General features: G+C 37.1%; 1 protein-coding gene across 1 annotated transcript; it reads right to left on the bottom strand.

The window, feature by feature from the left end:
- Positions 1-648: 648 nt before the first annotated feature.
- On the bottom strand, positions 649-15,535 carry LOC146739448 (uncharacterized). The gene is made up of 24 exons (XM_085502793.1): positions 15,376-15,535; positions 14,606-14,797; positions 14,320-14,392; positions 14,062-14,108; positions 13,789-13,962; positions 13,528-13,686; positions 13,269-13,338; positions 13,117-13,166; positions 12,855-12,968; positions 12,349-12,471; positions 12,026-12,193; positions 11,744-11,902; positions 11,468-11,623; positions 10,625-10,694; positions 10,171-10,217; positions 9,883-10,035; positions 9,606-9,672; positions 5,518-5,564; positions 4,796-5,098; positions 4,288-4,557; positions 3,850-4,137; positions 3,468-3,696; positions 1,173-1,228; positions 649-865 (listed from the first exon to the last, which is right to left on the bottom strand). The coding sequence occupies exons 1-24, from the start codon at positions 15,533-15,535 to the stop codon at positions 813-815; spliced, it is 3,228 nt and encodes a 1,075-aa protein (XP_085358919.1). The 3' UTR covers positions 649-812.
- Positions 15,536-15,745: the final 210 nt, after the last annotated feature.

The raw sequence follows: 15,745 nt of genomic DNA, 5'->3' as shown, positions 1-15,745 counted from the left end.
AGATCATGAATGGATTTATGGATATGTTGGTTGACAGTGGATTATGATTAGTATGTTTGCCTTTCTATATGAATTACGTGATGGCAATGCAGAATATTGTCACCAAGATGATCTTGCTAACTATACTGTCTCTAGTCAATGAAAATGGGTATAACTAAGCCATACTGAATTCGGTTGTCGAAAAGAGTATATGCCATATTAATCACATGTCAAAGAAATAAATTTGGTACTCCACTTACAATGCGATATGCATTCGTAACACATTCGATGTGCTTACACATTCATTGTTTAAAGGGATATTGTATTTTTTTCATCTAAACAATTAAACCAAGATTTTACCAGAGAAAGACTAACCTTAACATTTGAAAAGTTGTTTTTGCAGACATAATTAGCGCGTAGTCAAATATGAATCTCTGATATCATCAATATCACTTGTCTGATTGATGCAAGTGTCTTCTTAACAAGGCAATTATTACCCAGAATGACACGTGCTCAATGTTTTCGTATCACCTTTTTGTTGTATACAGTAATTGTTAATTTACCCTGTTGTGTGTTGAATAGTCTGCCAATGGGTATGTTTTAACTTTACTTCAATGGTGGTCATATTGTTGTCGTCCGAAAAGTGCGAAAACAACAGCAACAACAACATTATTTACAGGCCGAGTTTATTTGAATAAATTCGAAGGAACAATTACTGAATATTAATTAGCTGTCGTAACCAGCCATAGTTATTGATCGTATAATTTATTTGCCAAGAGGGGGTTTGCCGATTAAAGGATGACTTAAATAGATGAATTCAATCAAGCGTTATCTCAGCCTATTGTCAGTCTTTCAGCGGTAGCCTCGAGCTCGACTGCCTCGATAACTGTAAAGAAAATGAAATGAATTATTTTAATTTTATAATATTTTATGGATGTAATAATCACCTTTATTGTCAATAACATCCATATACATGGTATATTTCATGAATAAAACGAGATTTCCAAACTTGCTTCACATGAATTGTTTTACAATAGTTTCCAAGTTTAACTTAAGGCAATTCAAAATTCCCATCTGCTTTCTGAGATACGTAGTTGTATTAAATGTAGAAGATTGTGACTCGGACAATTTTGTCGTTTGCTTTGGTCCGAATATCTAGAACTTAACAATATAAGTTGTTAAATAAAACGTACCTGTATCCCCACACAGAATCTTTGTGCACGCCCAAGTTCCATCGCTCGTACAGTAACTGTCAAAGGATATAATAATTGTCATTAGACTGATGTAATTTAAGTGGTTGGCTTACATGTGTTATTATGATGGTTCAACTGGCCACTATAGAATCATCATACACACAGACTGTTGACTGCTTGGATTGGCACTTCAGAAACGTTAATTTGACATAAGGTTGAAACGGATCATTAAGCACGAAATCGAATTTGGTGGATACGTTATGGTAACTAAATAAGAAAGACAAGGTAGCATTCATTATTTTGTGTTGACTGCGATTTGACATTATCAATCAAGCTAAGAATGTTATAATTATAGCAATCGCTCAAGAACTTTTTACAAAATTATTATTTCTTCATTTCTTTCCTAATTTCCTTGACATTATTGCATATGAAGAAAAGGGTCCTATTATCATCCAGAATGCATTTCTCATAATATCATCACGAAACATTGAAATGACCATCTGTCAGCGCCCTCGTGATCCAACCTGAGAAATGTAGCGTTTTAACGTTTATAAGTACTTGGTTGTTAAACGTACTGTAAAACATGTCGAAAAAGCGGCATGCAATTTTAGCAAATTGTGGTAAAATGTTGATTTAGCGAATCTCTTTTGTCATTGTTGATTTCTTTGTCTGGCGGCCATTTTGAATTTATAATAAAGTCATTAGCGACATCTTGAATTAGCGAATGAGTTCTAAATTCGCAAAAAAGACATGGTCGCGAAAAAGACATGTTTTACAGTATGTATTAAAAAGCTGTATTAGTGATGGTGTGAACAATACGACTAAAAACCTGGTTAATAAGAAATCATGCAGTATTGTAGTTGCAAAACACAGTGTCAGCCGGCACAACTGCAACATTACTGTAAATTACTCAATTGTTTGAACTCAACAATATATATGTAATGCAGCTAAGAATAGAAAATTGAGAGACGTGACACCAAATGCTGGATACACATAGCAGCGAGATTTATGTTCCGGTTACGGATTGTGAAATTTTTAATACGACCGGTGCTGACAGTCACGGCTATTCAATAGCCCTGAGTACAGTCTTGTAGGTTGGCCTTCTTCCACTGATCATTCGGCCCCTACATTGCTGAGAAGTCGAATAGACTGGGAATTCGACACTATTGTGAAGGAATGTTCGGGCGATTAAAGAGGCATTCAGCTTTGCAGTTAAAAAATGAGAAGGTCGATACGTCCAACTATTCTAAATACCTGAACAGGAAGGGAAATTACATAAGAGACCTACTACGGTCGATCAAATCGACATTTTCCAACGTCAACCGAAAATACACGCCGCCATCTTGTTCTTGACGTATTTATCAACAAAACGTTGTTTCGTTGCGTAAAACTAGATTTTGTCAATGTTCCAGTACAGTAGGTTCATTTTTCGGCCACAAATGGTATTTGTGATCGCTAGGTTGGTCGATAGATGTTTTAGCTGGTTACAATCATGAAAACGGCAGAACGGTTATCCGCCATATATTTGTAGGCGGGTGTCGAATCCTCGGTCTATGCGACTTCCCAGTACTGTGGGGGGCCGATTGATCAGCGGAAGGAGACCAACCTACAGGACTGTACTCAGGGTTAGGCTATTCGACTACATGACATCAGAGCATTGCTGGCTTTGTTTTATTTGGAAAATTGTTTTACATAGGGTAAAATGTGGGAAATTGTCATACAACCAAATATTGATCTTTTTCGCAATTCAATAACATGTTATTATAAGTAATGATAGGAACCGAACATTTGAAAATAGTTTAATTGAATAAACTGCCATATTAAGTACAAATATTGGGACAGAGATTAAAAATAATAAGCCCCAGACAGGGTGTATCATAACTTGTAGAGCTGTTTGACACTCGCTCATTTCTGCCAGTGTCACTAAATATTTTTGTAATACTAATACAGTTTGTTTACTCCTTCTGGCTTCACCCGCTCTTTTGAAGTTGCTTTCGCTTACATGCTTACTGGTTGCATGTACGTTTTCCAATTTACAGATGCGTTATGAATTGAAATGTCCCAAACGATTGTCATGTAAATATTGGGTTCAACGTCCACACTATAACTGAATCCATCAAGCAATGCAACAAAATTAAACAAGAATATATAATATATGTTTGAAAATAAGCGACTTCGAACCAAGGTGTTAGCATAATGCAATATAGCTTTTTGAATAAAAATTAATAATAAATGTATCTAGTTCATCTTTAGTATTACGTAACGAAATGTCCACTACATTCACTAATAACCTACCAGGTATTGCAGTCTTCTTTTCTGCCATCGCCTTCCTGGAAAATAACGCCCTCATGGAAACATGGGAACAAAGGATCCATACAAATGGTGCCACATATTCCAGAAGCACAGCATTTTTTCTTCCCCTGGCAATCGGTATCATCTTGGCATTCATAGTAGCAGTAACCCTTTGGACGGACATCGTCGATAGAAGGTACCATTGGGCATTGTCCGGGTTTATCAGGTTGTTCTGGAAGGAAGCATTGTGACGTTCAGAGCTCTCAGGAAATAATTTTACACCTCATGGAAACGCTCAGGTGCGAATGCAGCAATCACAACTTTGTCTGTGAAATGACAAGTTCGTACGTAATAGTTAACATATTAATTGTATATAAATACGTACCATCACAACAGTATCGAACTTTGTAATCATGACATTGATCACCAGCTGGCTGATCTTTGTCAAGACAAACAAATCCAGGATCGACATCGTGATGTAGGAATACCTGCCCGGTGCTTGATGAAGATTGTTCAGTGGCGGCGACAACAACTTGGATGAATAACGGATTTTTACACATTTCATTTGGATATTCATCTTGGATTACGGCGGTGATTTCACGATCTGCATCTAAACCTTCACATGATTTATCGGTGTTGAACCATTTTGTCCACTTGTCACAATCTGGCTGTTCTGTATAATGATATTACATGAATGAAAAACATGGTTAATGAGACGAGACAGTTTTTCGCTTATAATAAGTATTCAATTCAAAGTAATACTCAAATTCAAATATTCAACTAAAATAACGTAAAAACACATTTGTTGTGAATATTGATTTACCAGGACAACAGAATCTGACTTTATAATCTTCACATTTCTCATCGTCCTGTTCTTCATTCAAACAAGCAAATCCATTAATGATATCATTGCTGAGTAACACATCGCCTGTTAATTCAGCTGGTATGCCATCAATAGTCTGGGCTTGAATTGCGCTGGGTCGTTTGCACGTCTTTTCACATAGTGTTGCTAGCGTTTCTAAATCGCCAATCCCTTCTTCTGGACTGTTTTCGTCGAACCATTGTGACCATTCACCATCACACGGGGGATTAGCTGTTTGAACCAAAATTACACATATAATACTGCATATTACACAACGTTATCGGACATGCCACAACGAGGAATCAATGTTTTTAACCACGGGACAACATCTCAACAATTATCGGAAATCCCGCGGAACACGGTGACACAACTATTTTAAAGGAATTATTAATTAATTTGTGACTCAGAAAACATAACATGTGAATGTATACCGGTTTTCCTGCAATACACAATATAATAAATGTGTTACCTGGACAGCAGTATCTCACTCGATAGTCAAGGCAAGTGTTATCTGGCTGATCTGCCATCCGACACACAAAGCCAATGTCCGGTGAATAATGCAAGAATATTTCATCAGTATCTTCTGCAGGAATACCGTCAAGGGTCTGCACTTGTATCGCCGATGGATTGGTACACATGTTATCACCATACAACTCGATGGCAAGGGATGTCGTTTCCCAGTCCCCAGTACCTCCTGGGTTATCTCTATCGAACCAGACAGTCCATGCACCATCCACACATTCTACAAGTATATTCCAGGCATATATTATTCCTGAAATTTTAATGATTCGCGAATATTCATGAACTAAATGAGTAGTGTGCACTCATCTGTATTTGGACAGCACACTGATGTCAAGTCAGTTGGATGGGTGTAACAATGGTAGCCAAATGGACACTGCTTATCAAGAGAATCACAACCAACGGAATCCCATCAGCACCAATTAAAGGAATTCCCATAGGGCAAGGTGGTTGAACTATAATATTACAAACACCCACGCAGTAATTATTAGTGAGCCATAGAATATGTAGTACACACCACGGTGCATTTAAATTAAATTTTATATAAACTGTACTGCACCTTACCCGTTTACCTACGCTTCTCTATACAAATTAATATTATGGAAACATTTTTACATAGTGACATCCAATAATGTTTTAGTCTCAGAAGCACTTCTTGAAAATTTAACTTACCACAATCAGGGTCCGGTTTGCAGTACCACTTGCCGTTTCTACATTCGCTAAATAGATTTAAACAAACGCAGTTTATATTAACTGTTTCAAGAATACGTGCAATACATACAACAAGGTACAAATTGTTATCTGCTATCGTTGATGTAATTTTGATCAGGCAAATTTCTAATCTATGAACACTGATGGCCAATCTAATGGTAATACGGGCACAATACTGAGAGCATATTCGAAATTACTACACAAATGCCCCCGGGTAATGTCGCGTCAATGTTCGTGTGGATATATGTGTATATCGGTAACACCTTAACGGAGCGAAACGACCACTTGGCGTAGTCATAAATGCAATCTGATTAAAATCCGATGTAGTGTACGGGCTTTAATTAATTATTTTGGCTATAAACTTATTTTAATTTTATTTTTGTTATTAATGCCTTGTTTTATTATTTTACTTTGATTTTGTAATTTTTTTAAAATTCCGCCCTACATACATCTGACCCGATGCCTATGTAACGATATTTCCAAGAGACCAACTATCGACGATTTTAGTCAACGAATCACAGATCTCCTTCTATAGCGCACATGATGACGTCACCGGGCAGAGTCAGGTAGCAAACACACTCAAATAAAATGGCGGATTATACCGACGTTAGCGACCGAGAAAAACACGGCTGATTTGGACTGGACACATCGCAATTGATCAGGAAATATTTTTTTGCTCCAGTTTTCTGCGTCGATGTCGTGGGACGGTAAAATCAGGTTGCATTGTTTATATAGCTATTTACAGTGTTCTAATCATTATGATTTACTTAGTTTTTTTGCTTCCATTCTAGATAATATACTCGGCGTTTGATGTAAAATTGAAGCGATGACTGAATAAACGGACCTTGGCTGGCGAAGATGTATCAGGAAGTGGGCAGGACTCCAGAAGACGTACCTACACTTTATGCATTTTTTTTAATTATGCTAATTTATTCATGACGTGGCAGTTTCTGTGCTCATGAATATTTATTAATTTGTGGGTAATTACATTTTGAAAGGGGCGATATATTATTTTTGGGGGAAGAGTTAGAAAGGGGGATCAGTAATCATTCGGGGGTCAATACAAAAGAAGGGACCCATTTGGAGAGCAGCCATGCTCCTCGTGTATGTTGATGCACGTGACCTACAGCTGTCAACTGTGTTCATTCTTCGTCGACTTCGACTGGCTTCCATGTGAGTTAGTATTCTTGTGTTCTGACTACAGTTTTTGAATCCGTTGTTTAGGTTTTTAACGTCTTTCATGTCTTTTGTAGGAGTGTCCAATCCGTGATTCGAACTTGCGATCTTTGAGTTCCCACCGCACTGTCTTGTCCACTGTACCACGAGCTTTATTGTTTGCGAGAAAAAGATGGGCAGGCAAGGGAATTGAACCCGGGTCCTCCTGATCACTATGTAGGGATCTGATCCACAAGACCACGATGGATTGACTGGTTGTGTTTGCACTATATAGACTATATAGTGTGTGTATATATAGAAATACAACATATTTCTATTATTGAGTTACAATTGTCCAAAAAATTGGCAATTTTGTGTTTTACTTGTGTAAACTATATACATGACATAACCCGTTAGTGTACATTTTGCCAATTGGGTGTTTGCCATTTGCGTTGCCCATACCTGACCCGACCCTAATGCCAAGACACGTTCCTGTTAATAATTCCGTTGCCCATACCTGACCCGACCCTAACCCTAATGCCAAGACACGTTTCTGTTAATAATTCCGTTGCCCATACCTGACCCGACCCGACCCTAAACCTAATGCCAAGACACGTTCCTGTTCATAATTGTTCAATAATGATACTCTGTTGTGCACTGTCTGCGGGTAAGTTGCATTGATGTCAACTGATTAAACAAGTCGCGTTTAAGTAATTTCCACTATTAACAAGTTGTTACATTGTGACAATAAATGTGTGGACAAATATTTTAGACTTATTTTGGTGTTTTAATTACAAGTTCTTAAATTGACAAAATGAATGTATGGACAAATATTGACCATTATACTTGTGAGTAAATACCTGTTGTTTAATTTCCACCTCTACAAGGTTGTTAAATTGAGAGAATAAATGAGTGGATAAATATTTGATACTTATTTAGGTGTAAGAACTCATGTTTGACCAACTTCCACCATCGCAAGTTGTTAAAATAATGAAATAAATATACTGGTATCATTGGATATTTTATTTAATTGTGAAACTTTCTAACAAAATGTTAACTGCTGGCTTCGAACCCTCAATCAACAATTCCGCACACACAGTATAAATTCCACCACACCACAGAAGATATTCGTCTGTTGCCTGAATTGTTTTCGTGATATAGGGAACGCCATCGACGCTTTAACAAAACTTACCTTGACTTGGGTCTTGTTTATCTCTTGTGACTGGAAACTGTTGAACAAATTGCTCGTCGTCCAGGTTAAGACGTAAGTTATTTTATTATTTATTCATTCAGTTTTGCATGGTGGAGTTTTGTGAGGTTTATTATTTTTTCGCGACGTTCTTTGCTTACTTGTTTACGGTTTGAGAGATTTCAGTTTATTTGAATTACGCTTTTACGGTAGCTCTGAGCGGGAACCCACTGTCTCTTTCAAGCTAATTTTGTTTTATTTTGATGGCACGCTTGTGTACCACGCCACGACGTTGGTCGTTAAGTGGTGTTCATTTTTCTAACTACTCCAATGTTCCGATGAGTTGAACGGAAAAGCCAAAACGATTGCTCGTTTCTGATTGCTTCGGTTCTGGTGAGTGTATCTAGTGTGATTCGAATCCGTGTCGTTTGTATTGAGCGTTTTTTTATTTCCCATGTTGGCTACGCCGTAATAGGCAACCACTTCCCCGTTTTATTGTGATTTTGAGAGTGTTTAATGATGTCTTCCTCGCCCGTCACGCCATGACCCAGTTTCAACCACACGGCCATTTTGCAACAAGTGCGTGACCCTCGGCGTCACCCGACTGACTATATGATCGTTGTGTTCAACTGTTAAAGCTAGGATTTATTACCGTTATTATCATTATATTGTCACATGATTTGTTTTACCTTATGTGCAATGTCTTAAGTATCTTTATTGTAATTTCTATATACCAATTCGTATATACCGAGGAAATGACCCCGATTGAAGGTCATGTATTTTGTGACGTCACCAAATCGTGTGTAGGTACGGCTTCTAGATCCGTGCCAGGAAGTGTACACATTTGTTGGAAGTGAAAAAAATATTCAATGTAATGACAAAAATTGTAAAATGCTGTGGAATTTCTTTTGTAAATAAAAATATACTAGCAATTTTCTATTAATGGTTTATTCAAGTGGGCAAAATATAATGTACAGAAAGATTGCCCGTAGAGTATCTCTACACTGAAAAGTAAGCAACCGACAGCCTGTATAAAAGGGGGCTGTGATTGGCTGTTACTTACGCGAGATTTGAACGGGACTTACATAGGCGTTGGATCAGATGTATGTAGGGCGGAATTAAACAAAAAATCAAAGTAAAATAATAAAATAAAAAGGCATTAATAACAAAAGTAATAAAAAATAAAATTAAAACAAGTTTATAGCCAAAATAATTAAAGCCCGTACACTACATCAGATTTTAATCAGATTGTCATAAATGGTAGTTACAGTGAGTGTAAAGTAATAATATTATTATTGTTGTTTTTTTCCGATAAGCAGTGTCCGATGTTTACAGCAGTGCAAAAATGTTGAAATTTGTTTCGTGTGATGTTATACAAAGTACCCCCGCCCCTTTGTCGGGTCACTGGTGTCATTCACTAGGAGAGAACCAATTACTGCACGGACAGGTTTAACAGAACGTTATTTTCACCCAAGCTGATTGTTGGGTTTTGTTTTCCACTGATTCTGCATGAGATTACAGTGCCAGTTGTTGGTAATGTCGGAGCTAATAACTGTTGAGTTCGAACACATGTTTTTATATACGAATTATTTTTGCACCTATTGTAAAACATCACACAGTGATTATCGGGGAAGCAATTACAATATTGTTACTTTACACTCACTGCGGGGAATACATGTGTGGAGTAGACGTTGTTGCTGCTTACCATATTTCACAGTTTTCGACATACGTTTCAAATGGATTGTAGTAAGTACAGTTCTTTTCACAGTAACCTAAGAATGGATGTAAAGAGTTTTATAATGGCGTTTGTCGAATACTGTCGTGCAGCATTCAATCAAATCACCACATATTACAAACGTCATAGCACCGGGCATGTAAATATCATTATACTAGTACAGTGTATATTGTTAACACACAAATATGATGTGATATATATTTCTTAACTATACCCATACCATTTCCAAATTTAAACGCTGAAATACCTTCAATATAATGTCCACCCAGGCATGAAGGAGGCAGACAGTTTTCAATGTCCGAACAGCAAAGGTAATCCTGATCAGGATTTGCAATACACTCATCGCACGATACCCAGCACACTTCCGGTACAAAATCGATTGGACAAGGACATGGTCCACCTGTGAAAACAATCATTGTCACACATTGCAACACACAAAAAACAATTACAGTCGAGCAATTCGAACTTACTATTGTATTAATTTTGAAATTGAAATGTCTGTATGCACGACATTTTAAAAGTAACATGTACTCACCGCATGCCAGGTCAGGTCGACAAATCCAATCCCCTTCTCTACAAACGCTGATAGAAAGTATACAAATGTTTTGTTCAAGAATATTTAAATCTATTATACGATTGTAAGTTTCGTATTAGTTAAATATAATAAGTCTAATGGAACTTAAAGGGCGGTAGTCGTCACGCCAGGCATGCACGAGACATATGGGTCTCATATAAACAAAGATGGCAACTTGGCAGATCAACGAGTACAAACTGAGACGTTACCAAGAATTAATTAGGTATTTTTAGGTGATTGGAATGTATCAAAGGAGGCAAGTCGCGCTCAGGTTAAACCTCGTACTCATGATTTCCATTAGAAGAGCGCATTGGATTGTGGGAAAATAAATATTTATCAACACAAATATCGCACATGAGCTGCGCTACGACTGCCGCGCTTTAACCGAAGATAATCAGAAAAACCAATCTCTTACCATGTTTCACAATCTTCGTTTACTACATCTCCTGGCGAGTAATACTCGCAGTCCAACTCACAAAATCCTTCTGTGAAAATTAAAAAAAATTGTGAGTGTCTATAATTATTATCTCTTTGAAGCGCAAGGGTCAACATGTGTCACCATTCGCAATTTCTTTAAATTTTCAAATATTTTTAAGTCCATTTGAGCCAAAATTAGAAATAAATAAAAAATAAATATACATGGGCAAAATATTGTACTGAGGTGGTGGGAAATGTGGTCCAAAGATTCTGGCAATCGAGATGTTTGATTTGGTCAGAAACAGCCATACACGCTCATGTACAGGTTGTGTGAGAGAATAATTTTGGAGGCGAATATACGGGTTCTCTGGGGGGGGGGGATAATAGCATACATTGTGATAGATTATCCCCGAGCACGGCGTTGCAATTCCGTGGATATGGTATATCCATTATATTACGTTGTATGGTGATATTCTCTTGAGTGTGTAGTAGATTTCATATATTACACATATTGCGTACGCGTAGTATGTTATTCGCGGGCATTTTCTCGATCAATTCGCATATAAATTTACCATTTTAGGCAATTATAGTTACTACAACGGGCTGATCGGTACCTGTACCTCGATTTCTATGGTCTACTTAGTTGTTTCCACTTTAAACTTTTGTAGTCGCAATTGTATTATAGTCAATTTAGTTCTGGGACATAAACTTAAGCCATCCAGATCCATGCATATAAGACGTGACTAAAGCCAATAAAAGGACAGGTTTCGACTAAGCACAGAAAAGCGAAGGTCAGCTGATATTCTCTAAGCTGTTGTATCTATACTGTAATTTCAATTACCTGGCGTGTATACTCCTCCAAGACATGCTGGTGCCGGGCAGCTACCGTCGTCGCAACAAATATAGTTTGGCGTCGTTGATGCATGTTCATCACAAACGTCACAATTCAACCAACACATTTGACCCAGAAATCCTTCAGGACACGGGCATGGTCCATCTTTTTTTGGAAAAAGATACAATAATGATATTCACGTGATACTAATCACATGCAGTGATGTGTGTTAATATTCTTGTAATATCTATGCCATTACGAGTACACAGATGACATGTTGCTCACCGCAATGTCGTCTACACGCTTCTTCCGTTTCAAAATTATTGTTGTTTCCTTCACATCCTCCGTATATGAACTCTATACACTCATTTATTTCACAGTCGAAGTACCATCTGGAAATGGAACCTTTACACGTACCAGGATCAACAGGTAAACAGCAGTCACCTATAATTTTAAAATATTATCATATATCTGTAATTAATTATTACTGAAATGAATTCTATCATTTTGTTAGGAATCCGTATTTATAAACTGGGATACTGTAAATTCCATTTGCACATTGCTTACCTCCGCATTCTTTTTCGCAATCTGCTCTAGTATGAAAATTGTTATCATTCCCCTGACATCCACCGTAAATAAATTCTTTGCACTTGTTATCCCGGCAATCGTGATACCATCGTGGCAAATATGCTTCACACGGTCCAGATTCAGGTTCAAGACAGCATGGGTATTTATCTGTACAATTAGATACCGAGCTATTACTATTTCTGCAATACCTCTGTTAATGACATTGTGTACATATTGCGACAGATCGAATCGTACAATTTGCACAAAAATATGTTAGTTCAGTATATATGGCCATAATACATTTTTTACAAGCATGACCCTACCTGGACAACATGCACCATATTCAAAATTAAGCACACAGGAATATCCAGTCGGACATTCTGTAAATGCGCAATTGTACGGGTATCCAGTTTCAGCTAACAAGGGCTTCTCGCAAGGAACCCAGTCTGTTGGTAAAAAAAACTGTATTATACAATAGTAGTCAAATATTACTACGATCTGATCTAAAACAGTATAACGATTTCCTGTCAAACTGATGTCACAAAATACTGCGTTTTTTGGTATTGTCGAAAAGTACAACAAACTGGCACAAAGAAAAATATAAACTCGTAGCTGTTGACATAGAAAGTAAAGCAAGTACATAACACGGATTACATGGCGGGGTAAATTATAATTAATTCAAAGTAAACATTTTAATACTACTGTTGGACTAATGTTTGTATCATAAATGTAGCACCTAACGATATTCACAGAAATTGCTGGTGAGTTTCAACATCAGACGATCAAGTGAAATCAACGTTCATATTATAATGTTTAACTTAAATCCTACCACCGTTACAGCATATCCTATCAATGCATGTGAAGCCATATACATGCAAGCAATCTGCATCTGTCAAACACGTGACTACATTACCCACATCGTCCGTTTGTGGAGTAACACAAGCTATAACAAAAAAATCAAACGAGAGAATAGTTACGTTATACATTTCCCGGTGAAGATGCGCCAGTACTGTTTATGTAAATTACCGTTTGCGCATGCAATGGACACGAAAATAACATTGTGACGTAAGCCATAACAGAATGTTTCTTACTGCAAGATGGGTCTGTGGTACAGGGGTCCCATTCGGCGTTTGTGCATTGACTGCAAGAAATAAACAATGTACATTAGACAACACAAATTACCTACGTAAATATAAATGAATTGCCAATCGATTTATATACAAGGTATTTCTAAAGTATATACCATTCTGTGCATAGTGGTACTGTTATAGTATCTCCTGGCATAAAGTATTCACAATCATATCTACAGTAACCTATAAAAACAATAGAAAACCACAATAATGAGCGCACATGTAGTACATATTGTAATATATTATACATGGATGAACACTTCCGGTCATTTGTTGAATCAAACACAGGTGCTACAGATTGAACACATTTGCACTTGTATGTCGCATATACTGCATGTTACCATAGTAAAAAATAACGTGAACATAACCCACCAACAGTATTAATGAATCCAACACAGCCTCCTGGACACGCTTTCTCATCAATGCAACAAATGTCGTATGGCGGATGGTTCATACAATTGTCACAGTTGGATAGGCATACTGGAAAGCTATCTATTGGAATGCGCGGACAGGGGCATCCAATCGGATCTCCTATAAACAGGACAAACGGGAATCGCGTGAAATTAAATGTACGGTGTTGTCAGAGTGTACTTTATAGCAGTCGGTTAAAACTAATTAGTGTACGGTACTCACTGATAGGACAGCACACCGATAGACCACTCGAATCTAGCGCAGTGCATTCATATCCTCTTGGACAATGCTTTATTCTCGTTGCATAGTATTCTGATGTCAGAAGAGCTCCTGAACAGAACACTGTTCCAACACCATCTTCTACATATGGATCACCTCCGTTCGGACATATTTCATCTAGAAAGAAAAAAACAAAAACAAATATACGTTTTATATACTATACTTAATTGATAATTGTAGGTACAATAACTTGTTTTTAGTGATGTTGTTACTTACCACATGGTAATTCTTCTATGCATGCCATGGCGCCGTCTATACATTTACTGAGAATACGAACAAAACATTTACTAGTGAGAATGTGATCGCCGATCCATGTGCTACCAATCATAGTTTCGTCAACAGGTTTTAAGATGGGGTTTGCTAATTATTACTTCACGTTCACTAAATATGAGATTGAATAGAGAACACCAAAGAAGATGCTACGAAAATACACTGTGTTTTAGCCGACATTATTATTAAATCTGTAATACCCACCATAACACACAGTCTGGCATCAGAATCACTCCGCCATTCGGAATCAGAACTCCATTAACAACGCAATCTCCAGCTACAGATATAAATAAATACACATACTATCAACGCTTGATGTCACCAATTATCCAGTATGGTGGCATGCGCCAAGAGTTACGGTTTCGCATAAATGTTTTGCGTGGTCATTTTTATCCAGTCCATTGGCATCGTGTCGGTGAACAATAGTTGAAAAGAGAATTGCAATAACAATCACCACTGAAGACGATTTGTAGTGAAAGAGAAGACTTACAAATTGCTGGACAGCATATACTGTATCCGAGGTCTAAAGGATGGCAAAAATAATCAGCCGGGCAATCCCCTTGTGTAAGACCCAATGGTGCATCCAGTGGAAGTATACAGAAATTAACATCTGTTCCCGTAATTGTATAGTAATCATCGCCATTGGGGCAGATGGGTTCTGATGGATCTATAAAAAAGGGCGCTGGTATTAAAAAGAGAGGAAACAACAGAGTAATTTGTAATAGGTCATACAACTGTATCTACAAGCAGTATATATACTTGCAATCATTTCATAATATTGTTTGTTGTTGGTTAATTTGCTTCGTCGACCAAAACTTATATATATATAATAACACACATCAACTGGTAAATAGAGCAAATGAATGTATATAAAATTACGGTCTTGAACACCCAGAAAAGATGTTTTTTTCTCTAAATGAGTTACGTTTAACAACCTAGTTGGCGGAGAAAAAGCAATAACATTTGAAAACACTTGCGAAGATGTGTATATGTTAATTAACCCATAATATAAATGAGGAATAAATTAGAGACTTTTTTATTTATTTGTTAAAAGTAGCAGTTCGTAACAATTAAATTTGTCGCTACTGAGCACAGTAGACATTGAAACGTTACAATCGTTGTATAGCGTTTCAAAAATGTAATTGTGACAAAATGTAATATACGCGCTTTGCATACGTAGCATGGGACAGGACAGGAACTGTGACGTCTTAAAGTCTGATTTCGCAATGGAAAATGAAAATAAAATATGTAAATACTTACGTTTCAGCGGGCAGCACACACCGTGCGAACTCGTTATCATGTTACAGTAGAAACCACGTGGGCAGGTCCGAGTTAATATACTATCGAGACCAAATGCAACGGAGCACAATGCATTCATGTTTTGGTCGTCTTTATAAGGTTGTACTCCACTGGGACACATTTTATCTACAGATAATATATTCAAAAATGAAGTCTAAAATTTAAAACCGACTAGTTCAAAATAAAACTGTTTATCTACAACTTTATTACAATTCATCTGACACCGCAATGCGATAAGAAAATGTCTATCGCATGATCACGTGCACACGGTGCATTCATTCAATTTTATGACGTTTATACCATTATCGAACATTAAACGTAACACGTAATC

This window comes from Saccoglossus kowalevskii, chromosome 8, assembly GCF_978046115.1.
Source record: "Saccoglossus kowalevskii chromosome 8, keSacKowa6.1, whole genome shotgun sequence".
Classification (NCBI taxonomy): Eukaryota; Metazoa; Hemichordata; class Enteropneusta; family Harrimaniidae; genus Saccoglossus; species Saccoglossus kowalevskii.
The sequence above is the reverse complement of the archived record's forward strand: the minus strand, read 5'-3'. Positions and strand labels throughout refer to the sequence as shown.

Excerpts from the sequence above, each read along its gene's own strand:
- LOC146739448 (XM_085502793.1), bottom strand. The coding sequence starts at position 15,535 with ATGTGTCCCAGTGGAGTACAACCTTATAAAGACGACCAAAACATGAAT. Across the intron at positions 13,963-14,061 it reads CATAGAAGAATTACCATGTG|ATGAAATATGTCCGAACGGA; the intron begins GTAAGTAACAAC and ends TTTTCTTTCTAG. Across the intron at positions 10,218-10,624 it reads AACGAAGATTGTGAAACATG|CGTTTGTAGAGAAGGGGATT; the intron begins GTAAGAGATTGG and ends ACTTTCTATCAG.